This window comes from Trichoplusia ni, chromosome 23 (assembly GCF_003590095.1).
Source record: "Trichoplusia ni isolate ovarian cell line Hi5 chromosome 23, tn1, whole genome shotgun sequence".
Lineage (NCBI taxonomy): Eukaryota > Metazoa > Arthropoda > Insecta > Lepidoptera > Noctuidae > Trichoplusia > Trichoplusia ni.
In genome coordinates this window covers 4,855,760-4,870,440 of record NC_039500.1, presented here as the reverse complement: position 1 = coordinate 4,870,440, position 14,681 = coordinate 4,855,760, and the positions used below count along the sequence as shown (strand labels likewise).

At 34.8% G+C, this 14,681-nt stretch overlaps 1 protein-coding gene across 2 annotated transcripts in view; it reads right to left on the bottom strand.

Moving 5' to 3' along the window:
• Nucleotides 1-14,186, bottom strand: part of LOC113504716 (zinc finger protein 628-like) — a 162,770-nt gene extending 148,584 nt beyond the window's left edge. The window contains exon 1 of one of the 2 annotated variants that reach the window (XM_026887127.1): nt 14,000-14,186. In XM_026887127.1, the coding sequence (XP_026742928.1) occupies nt 14,000-14,017 (18 nt within the window). In that variant the 5' untranslated portion in view covers nt 14,018-14,186. The remainder of the gene's footprint in view (nt 1-13,999) is intronic. The other variant, XM_026887128.1, reaches the window with a different exon arrangement.
• Between the last annotated feature and the right edge of the window lie 495 nt (nt 14,187-14,681).

Below are 14,681 nucleotides of genomic sequence, written 5' to 3'. Positions count from 1 at the left end.
AGTCATAAAAGCAGGCGAGCTTGTGGTTGAATTGAGAAGGAAGTGATTCACGGATTTTAGTGTTTCGTCTAATATTTTCTGATGAGAATCTTGACTAGCTTGATTTGATTTGATTTCATGATACTTAGTATTTTAATATATTTTTCGTATCAACAGGTTACTAAATTATATTAATATTTTTTTTCTTGTTTTCACTCTCTATATCTGTTAGTACTAGTAAATACTAGAATATGAGTTCGTAAGGAGTACTTAAAAAGTCTATACCTTGTCTATACCTTACCGATAAGAAACCATCAACAAAATACAGTCAGAGAATTCTTTAGAACTTATTTGTCAATTCTACGGGCAGTAACGTCCGCATAAAACCTTATTGAGGCACTTAATTATTTCGACATCAAAGCTAATGAGAAGATTTTTCTTTTTTCCTCCCGTTTTGGTTCCGTTCATGTGATAAACAAAATATTATTTAATTAAACTTGAGAATTCCGTCGACACGGTGCCGTCAAATTGCGCTGGGTTAATTTTGATTCATTTTGTTGCTTCGAGCTACCTGTTTTAAACTTAATTATGTCGGGGCTCACTTCATAAGTAGCTATCTAATTTCACGTCCAAAGACTCGAAAAGCTCTAATTAAATTCTTTGTACAAGACAAATAACAATGATTTTGTATGTCTTCCTGTTTCATCAATATTCCGGGAAAATATAATATTTGTCTGTCAGATGTTATGAAATATTTTGGAGAGAGGAATGGGGTAAGACATTGATTAAATTTATTGGAACGTTCAGTTTTGGCTTGTTTTAGTCGAACGAAGAAAACAATTATGTATTTATAGAAATATGATAACAAGATTGAAAGAGCAATTGTACGACTTTTATATCACTTATAAACATATTCATTTTTAAACTAAAAATCCTACATAAATAACATAATCATCATTTTCGTCCCATTTTTCATACCACATTTTTAACTCTTGTTTGTCTACCACCTTTTTAGCATTGGAATTTTAATATCAGGTAGGGTCCACGCAAAATTATGTTAAGCAAAGGGTTGTCCATATTTTCTCTTACTTAATTCCGTCGTGCATTCGGAACTCGGCTTTGGTTTGTTACCGGGCGCCGGGAACCTGTTGCTATGGGGCCCCTAGTATACAAAGCTTTCCAACGCTAGAACTACACAGGACGGCTTCAGACAGGTATCTGTCTGCGTTTCATCATTTACTTTTTTAACTTAAAAGTAGTTTTTGTACTAAAAGTACTGGAAAAATTCAAAATTATAGATGTACAAAGGTGCTGCTTGTTAATCTCTACCGCAGGCAAACCTAAAAAAAATATATTTTGAATTTTTATTTCCATTTCGTGTAGCTACAATGATCTTAAATGTAAGAACCTACACTATTTGTCTAAGAGCCCAGGAAGACTAAAGACTTACCTACAACCGATGGGTTTAACATTTAACAACAGGCAGTCCTTTAACCTACATCTTTTACATTTTATCTTGAAATTTTCAGAAATGAGTATTTATGTTGCGTCTAAAATTATAAAGAATTATTATTTTACACAGACAATCATTTGTCAACAGCAATGCAAGAGATTTCAATTCCATGTACCCATCAATCATACGTGACACGAACATTGTTAGTTTTAATTGCCTATTTATAACTGCAATGGCTTTTGCCAAAATACTATGTTATGAATTATAGTTATATTTTTCGTTAGAAAATCATCAGCAGATCAGAAACCATGAAAGATTATCCACAATTTTATTAGAAGTATGGGCTGGGGTGGAGGGTTGCTACTTTCGACTTCTATTACACAGTAAATAGGTCAGTGATTATTTTAATAACGCCTGACTAGTTTTGGACTCAACCGGACCAACCTTAGTCATAAAAAACGGCGGCTGAAAGAGTACTATAAAGTTACGAATTAATGTATGTATGCTTATAGTTGTGTTTTTAATTAGCATGTATAAAATGTTGAATCAAACATGACTTATGACGACCTCCGTGGTCGAGTGGCGTACGCACCGTTTTCAAGGTGTCGCTAGCTCTGAGGTCCCGGGTTCGATCCGCGGTCGGGTCAATGTAAAAATTAACATTTCTACATTGTCTCGGGTCTGGGTGTTTGTGGTACCTTCGTTGTATCTGAATTCCATAACACAAGTGCTTCAGCAACTTACTTTGGGTTCAGAACAATGTATGTGATGTTGTCCGCATTATTATTATTATTACTTATATTTCAGACTCGTAACTTTTTCCTGTAATAAACCAACCTCCTTGTATCCCTAATCTTAACCTTAAAACAAAGAACACACGCCTAAATAATAGGGAATTATAATTTATTTTTTATTTACGCTATTAACAGCGAGGGTCGAATACGATCCTTTAGGGAGGATCACGTAGGGACTCGGATCAACACGCAGAGGCCCCGTCGAGAACTTTAATCTAAAATGGAATGGGACAAATGGAGACTATCCACAGCTGCTGCTTCACTAGACAAACGATTTTAAATTCTAATCACTATGACATAAAATACATTTTTGTTTAACGTTGTAATTACAAAAAGATGGTGCGAAATTGTTTGTGTGCAGTGTTTTGTTAATTTTCTTAATGATTTTTTAAATATATTTTCAAAAATAAATTATTTTTTACCCTTGTCATTTGATTTCAAACTCTTTGGAAGCTCAAAATTGAATTTAAAACCGATTTATAACAACTTTCCATACACACTTAGAATAACAATAGCTAAATTTAAATAGAATTTAGACACAAATCACAAATTATACAAAGAATGAGCAAAAAATAACAAAAGCGAGCGAAATAACATTTTTCTTTTTATCAGACCGTGTGCCTAAAATGCTGATACAGGCAGCTTTGTGGAGAGAAAAACATTTGAGCATAACTCCCGAATATTCGTGAAATACGTACGATTTGTGGCGGCAGAATAATGTAGTTCCTACGTGATACGCGAGATGGAGCCTGTGTCACGCTCCGCCCCAATTTATGTTGATGACGTGCGTCTATGAAGTGCACAGTGTGCCCTCACAAATAAGGGAGGCGATGTTGTTTTTTAATTGAACGCCTATTTCAAGAGCGTTTGGTTCTGAAGCTTGTTGATGTTAGGGTTTTTGATTCTGAATTACTCGTAACGGTTGCTTTTCGAGCTTTTGTAGCTGAATTGTATGAATTAATTTGCTTTCATAGCTTTTAGAGTTAGTGTCATAATTAATTTAATGATATAGATAATACATATAAGAGAGATAATATGTTATAGATGTAATTAAATAGAAAGAGACGGGCTATTTTTATCAACGTAAGCGAGATTTAAGCGTGCAAATCCTCCAGTAAAAGGTAGTGTGATAAATGTACACAGCCATCAAAAGAGATTACTATAAAAACTACACACAAACTATCTATACGAAATGAAAAACTATGATGTACGATCGTCACAAATAGATAAAACTAGTAAAATCTACACCTAGTTCAACTATTGACACAGTTTGGGCGAAACGATGTGAAATAAATCCATTTTTTAGATTGCTTTGGCATACAAAATTGGCATGTAAAATGTTGGTTGTCACAAATATTTGATGCGTATCAGATTTCGTAGTTGCTGAATATTTACTGCTCATGAATTTATCTAAAAAAAGTGTGCAAATGGGTCAGTGAGGTCTTTTTGCGATGATTTGTGGAATGGTAACATTTCAAATGGAAATAATAAATGTATATTATTAGGTACCTATACATAATAAATATTTAAACTGAGCATACGTTACCTATAAGCAAAAACCTACCTACTGTTTGTTTTTTTTTCTCTGGCCCACTGTGTCCCACTGCTGGGCAAAGGCCTCCCCCAAACCCTTCCACAATTTTCTACCCATTGTATTATATTTAATTATTACATCAATAAATACTTAAAAACACTATTTTATACCAAGCAAAACTAGGGCTGCGGAACAAAAAAAAAACAAAAAAAGCTTTCCATGAAGTTATAATCAAAGCTACACAATAAGTTTATGAAACTAAATAATATCAAAAACCTTCTTTGATCGTGCCGAAGCATATTAATTCTACGATAAAATATATTTAAGCCATAAATAACAGCAGACGCCATTCGGTATCATAAATTTAATATGCGGGGCGTCTTGACAGCCCTATTCTTTAAATACCTTGGCACATGGACGGAATAGCACGATATTGAGAGCTCATTTACAAACTATTACAAAAACAAAAGACATCTCGGAATGGTGTCTTCGGATTAATTGTTAAAGGGTTACGATGAAAATTGTAATTGATCGAAAATTATCAAAAAATACTTGAACCTGCTATGATCTTGTGTGTTAGGACTTAGGAAACGAGATGACGTATGACAGTCATAGTAACATCTAGTTTTAGAACATTCTTATGTTCTGATTGAAGCACCAACCTATTGAGATACTTTCCTCGATATATGACCAACTGATGAATTTTAATTATTCTCCGATTTTGACAAAAAAAAACGAATAAACAAATGTATAAATAGGTAAAGTTCATAAAACTGGAATTATTTTCGAAATAAAAGTTAAAATCCAAATGACGGAATGTAAGCTCAGACCTCCCATTAGTTGAATGGCTGAACGTCAGATTCCTTTATCGTCCGCGCAGCTACGGATAAAAAAATATACAAAATTTTGTCCAAAATACAAAAAGAGACACGCATGTGTGTGGGTTCCGAGTACGAGACAGGTTAAGCTGATTTTTTTTTCTTTTGTTAAAAGTGATTTTGTTTTTCGGAGTTCATTAATACCGCTTTCAAATTATTACAAAACATCTATAATAATACAAATTGATTGTGACTCTTCGTATTAGAATTGTTCATGATGAGAACTCAATTATCTAGGTCAGCGGTGCCCAACATTTTCACTCCATTTATGCACTCATGAACTCTCTTTACTTCAATATCCGCGACACAATCACTTTTCACGACGCGTCACGCTGCCAACGTTTATACTCAGCAAATTTATACTGATGCGAATTACTTATATCAACAACGATGGTTGAACATTAAATCCCATTGAAAATTTCGCTCGACAAACGAAACTGCGACCCAGTTGTCTGAATAATCCCTACATAAGCTAGATATCCTGTTATCCCGTAGCACGCGAGTGGCGGGACACATCGCTGGCTCGAATCCAACCTGTCCGATGGCCTCATCTCGTTGCTGCTCGACATAGCCCGTTGGGTCTTGTTGTATCCCGTCACATGGGACAGTGCCATACCGTCTCGGTGTCAACCCGCTATGACTCCAATTTGCTATAAAGCGGTGGCCCGCCGCACTCACTTCACTGCCGACGCCCGCCGCCGCGCGCCGCCCGCTCTGCGGTGTCGTTAAAATTTTACGTTCAATACTGCTTTGATAGCGGAATAAAGCGGACATTATAAATAGTATTTCGATCTTTTTTTTTCTAAAGTGGTTACTCAACCTAGCTATTTCAGTCCGCGTGACTGACGCTACTTGTCATTTGAGACATTCGGCCGCTTGACGCGTGACGTTTTGATGCATTTGGCATTTGCGTCATCGGAAACGGGGAGTATGATAATATTTTGTGTAAAGTTTGTACAGTTCATAAACCTGCATAGTTACCCAAATTTACTCCAATAGAAATCTTGATAAAGTAATCGTTGAATTTGGGATTGCTTCTGTTCATCTATGTTTGGATATTTAAAATTATTTTGGAATAGAATAATCTCAATTAAAGTTGTTCAAACAGAGTGCTGGCGTGTTTCCAAGGCGGTCGGATGGCCGGCGGCGCGAGGGGAGTCAAGTCAGCGATTGTGATCCACTCACTCGCTAAAAGGGTAGAGAGGATCCGTCGCCCACTCGTCTGGTTTGAGGCCCTTGGAATAGTTCTCATGTCTATTTTAGATCATTGTATACATACATATATATCATGGGATTTCTGTTTGTTCAGGGGTAGGATCATTTGTTTGTGTTAATCACAAAGTTTTGTTCTTCGCAAATATTTTTTGTAGTATCCCTAATTTGTACCATCACCCTTATGTCATTGAATTGTTTGGGTTTCTGATCCCCACATAAAGCGGGCATCTTGTTAAGTGTCTTAGTAAAGTGTCATATATAAGTCAGTGTGTCAAGAGATATCTCGCCTGGACAGAGGAAGTTCGGAGCCTCGGTTTTACGCCCATGGGGGTTGTAGAGGTTCATTATCTGCAGCAATGGACGCTCGGACGCCATCACGGACGCGATAAAAAACCCAACATTTTATCTTTGAACTAAATGTTGGACGTGCGGGTTTTTTATGTTGGTGAGCTTAATAACGATGTACGGAAGCGAAATTGATTCAGCTGTATTTTATAGTACAGTTTAAGGATTTAAGGTTTTTCAAGACTTGGCAGTAAGCGTCGTATGCATATACAAAGCTTACTGGGGATGCTGCTTTTTTATTTTGGTATATTTAGATCAAATCCTGCAAGCTAACTTCGAACAATTTGTGAGAGTAGTCTGAAACATCAAATTGGATTGTAATGGCAACTTAGAAAGAACTGCAATCTTTTGACTCTCGCGTACGTTCTATATTATACAAAACTTTTAGGCCTGTCAAAAAAAGAGAAAACAGAAATTAATTATACCATATTCAAATCTTAATACCAAAATATACCGTTATTGTTACAAGTAAAGGAGGCCTGATATCCTCCTCCGTTCCTTAGGGAGGTGCTCGTAGGCTGTTGATCCCAACTGTCATTAGAAGCTTACAATGAAAGGGTATATACAAAGCAAGTACTTGTATGAAGTGATTCCGTGTACGTTAACGGGTTATATTGAATTTAAATTAATTATAAAGGTATTTCGAAAGGGGAAACATGATCTAGAATAATTCCGGAAGAGTGATGTATTTAGGTATAAGAGGATCCAAAAATATGGACATTATAATAGTTTTCTACGTTTTCTATAACTCGAAAAATTACTGCTTTTTAGGATTTAACATAGATATGACGCATAGGTATGCCAAAAATAAGAGAAATTGCTAATAATATAAAAACTAGGAAGACGAGTGTGATTCATTATATAACCTGTAACTTAACATTGAGAACAAATTTACTTACTAATTCAAGGTAAACAGTACTGATATCTTAATTTTAGTTATCTAGGTCAAATACCAGGCGAAACTTCTCTCTAATTCTTCTCTCAATAATTTCAAGAAAATGTTTATTTATAAATAAAAACGCCCATAATTACACAGTACAGGTTAAAATAATACCACAACCAAATGGGAATTTTAATTGCCCAAAATACTCCACAAAATTCAAAGAATAGCTCAAATCGAAACAAAACACTCTAGGGTCATTAAGATCTGATAAGATGGCTTCTTAAACGGACAATCGGGAGCAAACAACATTTCTACTTGTATTTTTAATTAAATTGAAATATTCATTCGTTTCTGCCTACTTACCGACATTTATTTAAGGACAAAATTCCTCGTTACGGGAGGGTCCTTAGTCAGATTAAATTTCCGCTCGGTCCACTTTTGGCCTAGAATGCCCTTTATTACCCCGTTACAAAAGGTTTCGTGTAGCTCTACAATATTAGAATATCATTCATTTTCTTGAAATTCCCTTCGTTCCGTATTTTAATAGTGTTAAGTTTGATGTTACTGTCTTTGTGTCAATTTAGTGCTCATGATCTCACATATTGGGTTTTAAGACAGTGGTAGGTCAGGCAATGTTCATCGAATTAGATGGAAAGTTATAAGAAAACTTTAAAACAATAGGAAAGACATCCTTTTTCGTCGTTTACATCGGAAGAAATTGACCAGATTAACGCTTGAAGTAATAGGTTTGCTTCGGTAAGCGAAAAAAATTTTCACAAGCGTAGAATTTAAAAAATTATCGATAATAAATTAAATGTACGATAAAAGCAAACTGTATGAAAAATTAGTCTTCAACTTTCAAAATTCACTCACAAAACCAAACCTACAAACCATAGCTCATTACACTCCCATTCAATAAAACTATATTATCACCACAATACGGACCGCCGGTTATCTTTTATTTTATTACGAGGGTTAAGCTATATTTCCCCTAGAATGGGTTGTTACACACGACAGTGTTATTTCGAGACGAGACGTCGTGCGAACTACCACTAAACACTTAATAATGCGTCCGCAGTGCGTTAGTGAATGCATTAAAATATAGCGGCCAAGAGTTCCGGCAAAAATAAAATTCGTCTTTGGAGAGTAACATCTTTTGTTATAGACTTTTAATCGTAATAGGTATTGTTAGCCAGACTTTTCTTAATCGGGATTAAATATGAGCCCTTTTGTCACCAAAAGTAGCTGTGTTTCCGCAAAATTTTAGTGTTCCAGCTGAAATCTAAGTCTGTGTGTTTTGGTGTATGTGACTTTTATATTTGTGGAGCCTCCCGCGACATAACAACCGAATTCTTTACTTCAGTTGTCAATAAACTAAATGTATAGGAATGTGTCGAAAGCAAAACTCAAAAAAATGGGCCTTCCATAAGGTAAACTTATAAATTCAAGTCCAACAAACATCCCACTCCAATTTCTCAACTTTGCTTAAGTGACAGATCACATCAATGCCCCTGTATTTCTAGTAACTCATTACTATAAACTTAAACCTTTCAATGAATCACAAGCCTAAACTTTTTCAAGTAACCTTAAATACAAGTGCAGAAAATATTTAAACAGAGCAGTAACGTAAAACCTTCATTTTGTTTTCATTAAATATTTGCCAATATCAAGTTCTGGACATGTCTTGTATATTTTATGAACGGAAAATCCGATGCTCATTAGCCTAATCCCGTTCGATCCGCGCCAGCGAAAACTCCGAGTAAGTAGCCAACTTGGCCCCTTTTTCCCTTTTTATGCCTTTTAAATGGCGGAACGTTGTTTGATTTAACTGATAAGTTGTAAAACATTATCTAGAGTACAGTTTTTTTTCCTTCCCCTCGCGAAAGGATAAACAAAGTTCTTGCTTGAAGATACAGTCAAAGCGATATTTTTTGCCCTTGTTTCAGTATATTTCATTAGTTGTTTCCAGTGTCGCTGTTGTTTTTTTAAAAACAACGGCTTTAGGTCTGTGCTGTCGCAAAGTATTTTATAATTCAATTTACTTTGTTTAGTTAATGCACTTTTTAATGTTTTGTAGAAACGATGAGTACAATTGTAAAACAAGTCGTTTTCAGCCGTCGTACTACTGTATATTGGAGCGTTGTTTATACGCGTATCAAACAAAGCTAAGAATAATTTCATTGCTATGAATAATCAGCTATAAATTGTTCCGCCACGCCGCCGTACAGCTATCATCATCTTCTAAGAACGGAACTGAAATAAAAATCGAATTTCAACTTTTATGTCCATCATAACATTCCTGCCATATCATTCGCAGACACGTCCGCTGTACACTGAAGTAATACGTCAAAAGAAATCCGAGGCGTCTTGTTCATGCTGCCCCTTTGACACTAAGGCCAGAATAAATCAAACACGAAAACATACAAGCGAGTAAAAAATAAATGGAACTGACACCCGCCGTACGAGTTCCATCTGGCCGCCATATTGACTCCCAGCTGATTCATAACAATCTGTACATTGCATTCGATAAAATTAAATGGTCCGTAATATGTTGAACACATCATCGGCTCAAACGTTCGGTAACGATGAAATAACTCACGATTCAGATTACATGTCTATAAATATTTTTTACGAAAATATACAAATAGGGTTGTGTATTACGCATGAATCCATGAAAGGAAAATGGTTTTTGAAAGCTTACTTCGAGATGCGGGTCAGAAAAAGAAAAGGTTTGTTCTTGTTTTAAAGCCTTTAAATTACCTAGACGGATATAGATGTTTCGGACCAATGCGAGTAATAATGTCAAATGTCCTCAACATTTGACAATTGACAATTTTTTTTTGTCTCCCAAAAAATGTATGTCCTTAACAAAGTTTCTTAACCTCGATTTTTATTATAAGTTTTTGTTGTTATAATATAACATCAGCAGGAGTATACTATCTGTAAGCATAAAGCCTGGTAGCTTATGCCAGGCGCATAGACAGACAGTGGAACCTAAGTAAGATGGCAGCTCTATAAACAGTAAATGTTTAAAAGAGATTTAGAATTAATTAAATTTTAATAATTATTTCACCAAGTGTGCGAATCGCAAAAAAAAACCTACGATAAAATGTCACTTTCTCTTATTTTCCACGCAAATATATTCATATTCTACAGCGTAATCATACTCCGAGGTTCACACCATGGCCTTGCAAGGAGGTTAACGACAAAAGACGGATTAAGCCGACAGCGGTAATCCAGTACTAAAGTCTCAGAAGTGGTTGTGCGTGCGAGTGATGTCTTTATAGCAAGAACTCGGATTGACAATGGAATCTAAGAGATTTACGAGCGCCACAAGCTGAAAGCGTGTCTAAAATCTATTACAACTAATTTATAGCGCTCCAGAGTGGTATTTTAGTGCGCTTTTTTATATTTTTAGAACTTTATTTGATTTTGATTGCAATGTTTGCCGCGGAAATTCGATGTTCTAGCAGATCATGTTTAGCAGTCAATTGTGTTAGTCTGCATGTTATAGATAGTTAATATCTTACAATGACCAGTCGAGATCAGCAATTGGTTCTGGAATTTAAAAAAAATCCTAAGGGCTTTATATACGACATTTTCATTCAGAGGCCATTTTACAAGTTTCCGGAGTTCAATCTAGCTTTTAATTTGATAATTGATTTACTTGCTAAACATAACCCTTTAAATTCAGTTTTTGTTCATAAATATCAAGTGCTTATATATATGTATGCTATTATATTGTAATTTATAACCCACGAGACAAACATAAGTAATTATTGTATTTAACGAGCCATGTTCACATGAAAACGTAAAGACAAATGAAACAACCTCAAGCTATCAAATGTTTTGTTAAGTAGCTTCATAAACGTCTGTAAATGTTTTATGACGTCATTACACTAACTTTTATTGCGCTTTTGTGAAATGAAAGTTGTGGCGTTCGGGATTGAAGACGCGACATGCAACGGTAATTGTTTTTACTGTCTTAAGCGAAGTTGTGGAACTTTATATAGTATACGTAATGATTTTTAATCTTTTGTTGATGAGTGTTACATAGTTTAAATTGTAGTGTCTTTTGTTACTAAAGCCAAATTTCAATGGAATAATATGTATGAAGTATGTTAGCTTTTAACAAATTGAGACTAAAACTTTTACTTCGTGTTTTTACTGAAACTCTTACATTGTAAAAGATCTTCGTAAAGTTTTAGCAAAGATAAAGTTTATAGTTTTTCACATTCAGAAATATAAACGCTGGCAGCACTAAAGAAATTTTAGATATAGATCGATAAAAGTCGTTAAACGACTATCGCCGAACTGCAGTTGCTATTCAAATGCGATGCGATTTGGAAGGCGTCCATGGCAGAACGTCGGATGACGGCCATTATACCTAAACCAGTCTAACATGACCTCGTAAACTCTTCGAAAAATACGCTATAGAGGTCTAGTTTATCTGGGCCCGTTATACCTGGGAGAGAGCAGTGATGAGCCAACTCGCAGTTATATACCTCAATCGCCAGCTGTTAAGCTCTAAACGAGGCCTTATGGCGGGAAAAAATAACAGATAAAACAGAGGGTAGTGTGCTATCGGTAGGGCAGTAAAGGCTGGGTATCGATAAGACTTGGGAAGATAAGTCTTTAGCTTTATTTGAAGGTTAATAGCTTGAGGAAACGCAAACGTAACTTGATTTTGAGGCATTTGTAGACATTTTTCTGTCTCTACTTTTTGGTTAAAATTGATAGAGACAACATATCATTTTACGGCGATTACAATGGGGCTGTGGATATGTTACATTCCTCTAGGCGCTAATGTCAAATTTCTCGAATGTATAGAAATGACAAGGAAAAGTCATGTCCATGCGTTTGAAGTTTTCTATTCAAACAAAAGAGAATGTCCAAACCCTTTGCGCTAGTTACAATTTACGCGGCATTTGGGGATTAGGACAGCATTTAATTTTATTCAACACTTATATGACAAGATTAAGCTCCTCATCTTAATATGTATCTATTAATACTAGATAATCATTTACTATAAATGTTCGTATAATATTGAGACGTAAAATTATGAACGCCAGCCGCGCTATCATCTAGTCTCGAAAGTAATTAGACTGGGTTATATATTTGCTAATTAATTGAGAAGGAAAACTAAGAATTATGCCGAGCGTCGCCACGTGTACGCTTTAATGAGAGTTAGTCTGATTCTAATGAATAAGTATGTAATTAAACTGAAGGATACTCTTTTGGTGAGTCAGTGAATAGCTGAAACCGTTTTAGATTAGTCTAGATAGCAGACTATTATGCTATCTTCTATTGACTGTAGCTTATTGAAAATATTGTCTTATTTTCTCCCTAGGAATATCATACTAAACAGAATATATAATTGCTTCTAAAGTTCTGAAATAAAGATATATTTGAAATAAATTACTTTGGCTAGATTTAATCATTAACTATCCAGATTATTGTATTATAATGTAGAAATCAATAAATATTGGTGTATTTTATCCTCGTCTATTTAAAATTAAATTTTAATACATTAATCTTCCAAAATTTATATCACATTTTCACGCTATCCATCTCGCTTGCCAAAAAATATCTCCTTAATTTCATAAAAAACACGGTTTTTAACCATAACTCACTCAAAGGAATTAATTTATCACGCTCCGCTGTCATCATAATCTATTTAAAGCCGTGTAAACCGCTTCGAACTATTTAAAGCAATTAAATCATCGCAAATTAAATTAAAAATAAATTGATAGAACATGAACAGAAAACACGTCTCAATTTTGTCAGAAATACTTCCTGTTGTAAAGATTCCGTCGAGAATTTATCACAGGGACGATGGGCCCTGAAGTAGAGTTGCCAATTAGTGAAGTGTATAATGGTACAGATTCACGACGGATTGAACCTTGTTAATGAGCCGACTACAGTACACTCGTAATAACACTGAATTTTACAATAATAATTCGAAGCCAGCGAGGAAGGCAACACGAAAATGATTTTCGAGAGCAATATCAAAGCTCTAGTGTTTGTATTCAATGTGGATATCTGTCCAATGTTCAGCATGGGTTTATTAATTCATGTATTTCAATGACCGAATAATGAATTTTCGAAGCTATGTTGATTAGAATTGGTGGTTTTGTTACTGCCATAAACACTGTAATATTGTTTCGCTTTCGATTCGATGTGGTTTTATTGAATTGGTTTTGAAGTTTGTAATAAAGCAATTGCAATAAGAGATATTAATTACAAATATAAACTGGTGTATATTGTGGCGAAACTGGATCATGATTTATGCTGTTGAAATTTTGGTTTCAGCGTTCAAATTTCAAACTGATAGAATTTAGTATTTCATCTATATATTTTTTTTAAATAAATGCTTTTTTCGCAGAATTTTGTTGGTTTTCTTCTAATAATGCATTGTGTAATATGTGGCGTGTTTCTGGTTAAATATTATGTGTAAAAAGGTTCACGTGCCTCGGAAACCTACTTTTGTGACCGATTTCTTTCCACTCTCAGTAGTCTGAGGTAGGTAGGTACCTATGATAGTAAAAAAACAGAAAGTGTTTAAAGTTTGCAAAAAATATATGCCTATTACTATTAGTAAGATTTTTTGACTGCCTCAATTTCAATTTAAGAGGTAATCGAGACCCCTTATCTTATTCTAATGAAGTCCAAAATTAAACTAAAAATTACCATCTAGCAATGACATTTACTTTAAGATTTTAGTTATATTAGTTTTGAGTCTATTTAAACAAACCCAATAAAATCCAAGGCCTAAAGCGCAGTTCGTTGACGCCTACAATACATGTTTATTCCTAGCCGCCAACGTCACGTATATGATGTACGTATAGATATGTATGTTCGTGCGTATAGATGACAAACGTTGTTTGTGAAGTAAATAGGCTCGGGGCTGTATCTTACCGAATTCACCGCTGCCATAGTACATGGGCGTCGTCGGCTACCAACTCATTCTGAAACAAATGATAGGAAATTATTATTTTATGTCTAAGAAATCAATATGTTTTAATAGATTTTAGATTACTTATTTTACATATTCGTAGTTCTTTCATCGCATCAAAAAAACTCTGCTCCCTACAGTTTGACATGATACAAACCGGTATTACTGCCATGCATATATTTCTCGGGAAAAAATATATTGTATAATAATATCTAATGTCGACTGTAACTTTAAATAACACAATAGAGAACGCAGAAATAATTACGTATCTCGTAATTTTGACAAATATATTTAGTCTCAACCACAGGGTGACGCACAATAAGTACCCAGTTTCCAAAGAACAAGTATTACGAACACATGATTAGTGCATTAACTCTAGTATTTACGACACCACGAATAGCATAAACAAAGGAAACACTAAACGTGACGATTCATAAACATATCAGCCATAAAATATGGCATGAAATGGAAATTTTGGACAACAACTCTGGGCAACACATGGGGCATGGCATATTACTCCTAATTGTGTAGCCGTACGTATGTTTATGTAGCTGGTTGTAAATTTCGCATGACCAGTATCGAATGTGAAAACATTAAGTGATCATAAAGTAAATTAACCTAAAAGCAATATCGTAAACGCCTAAG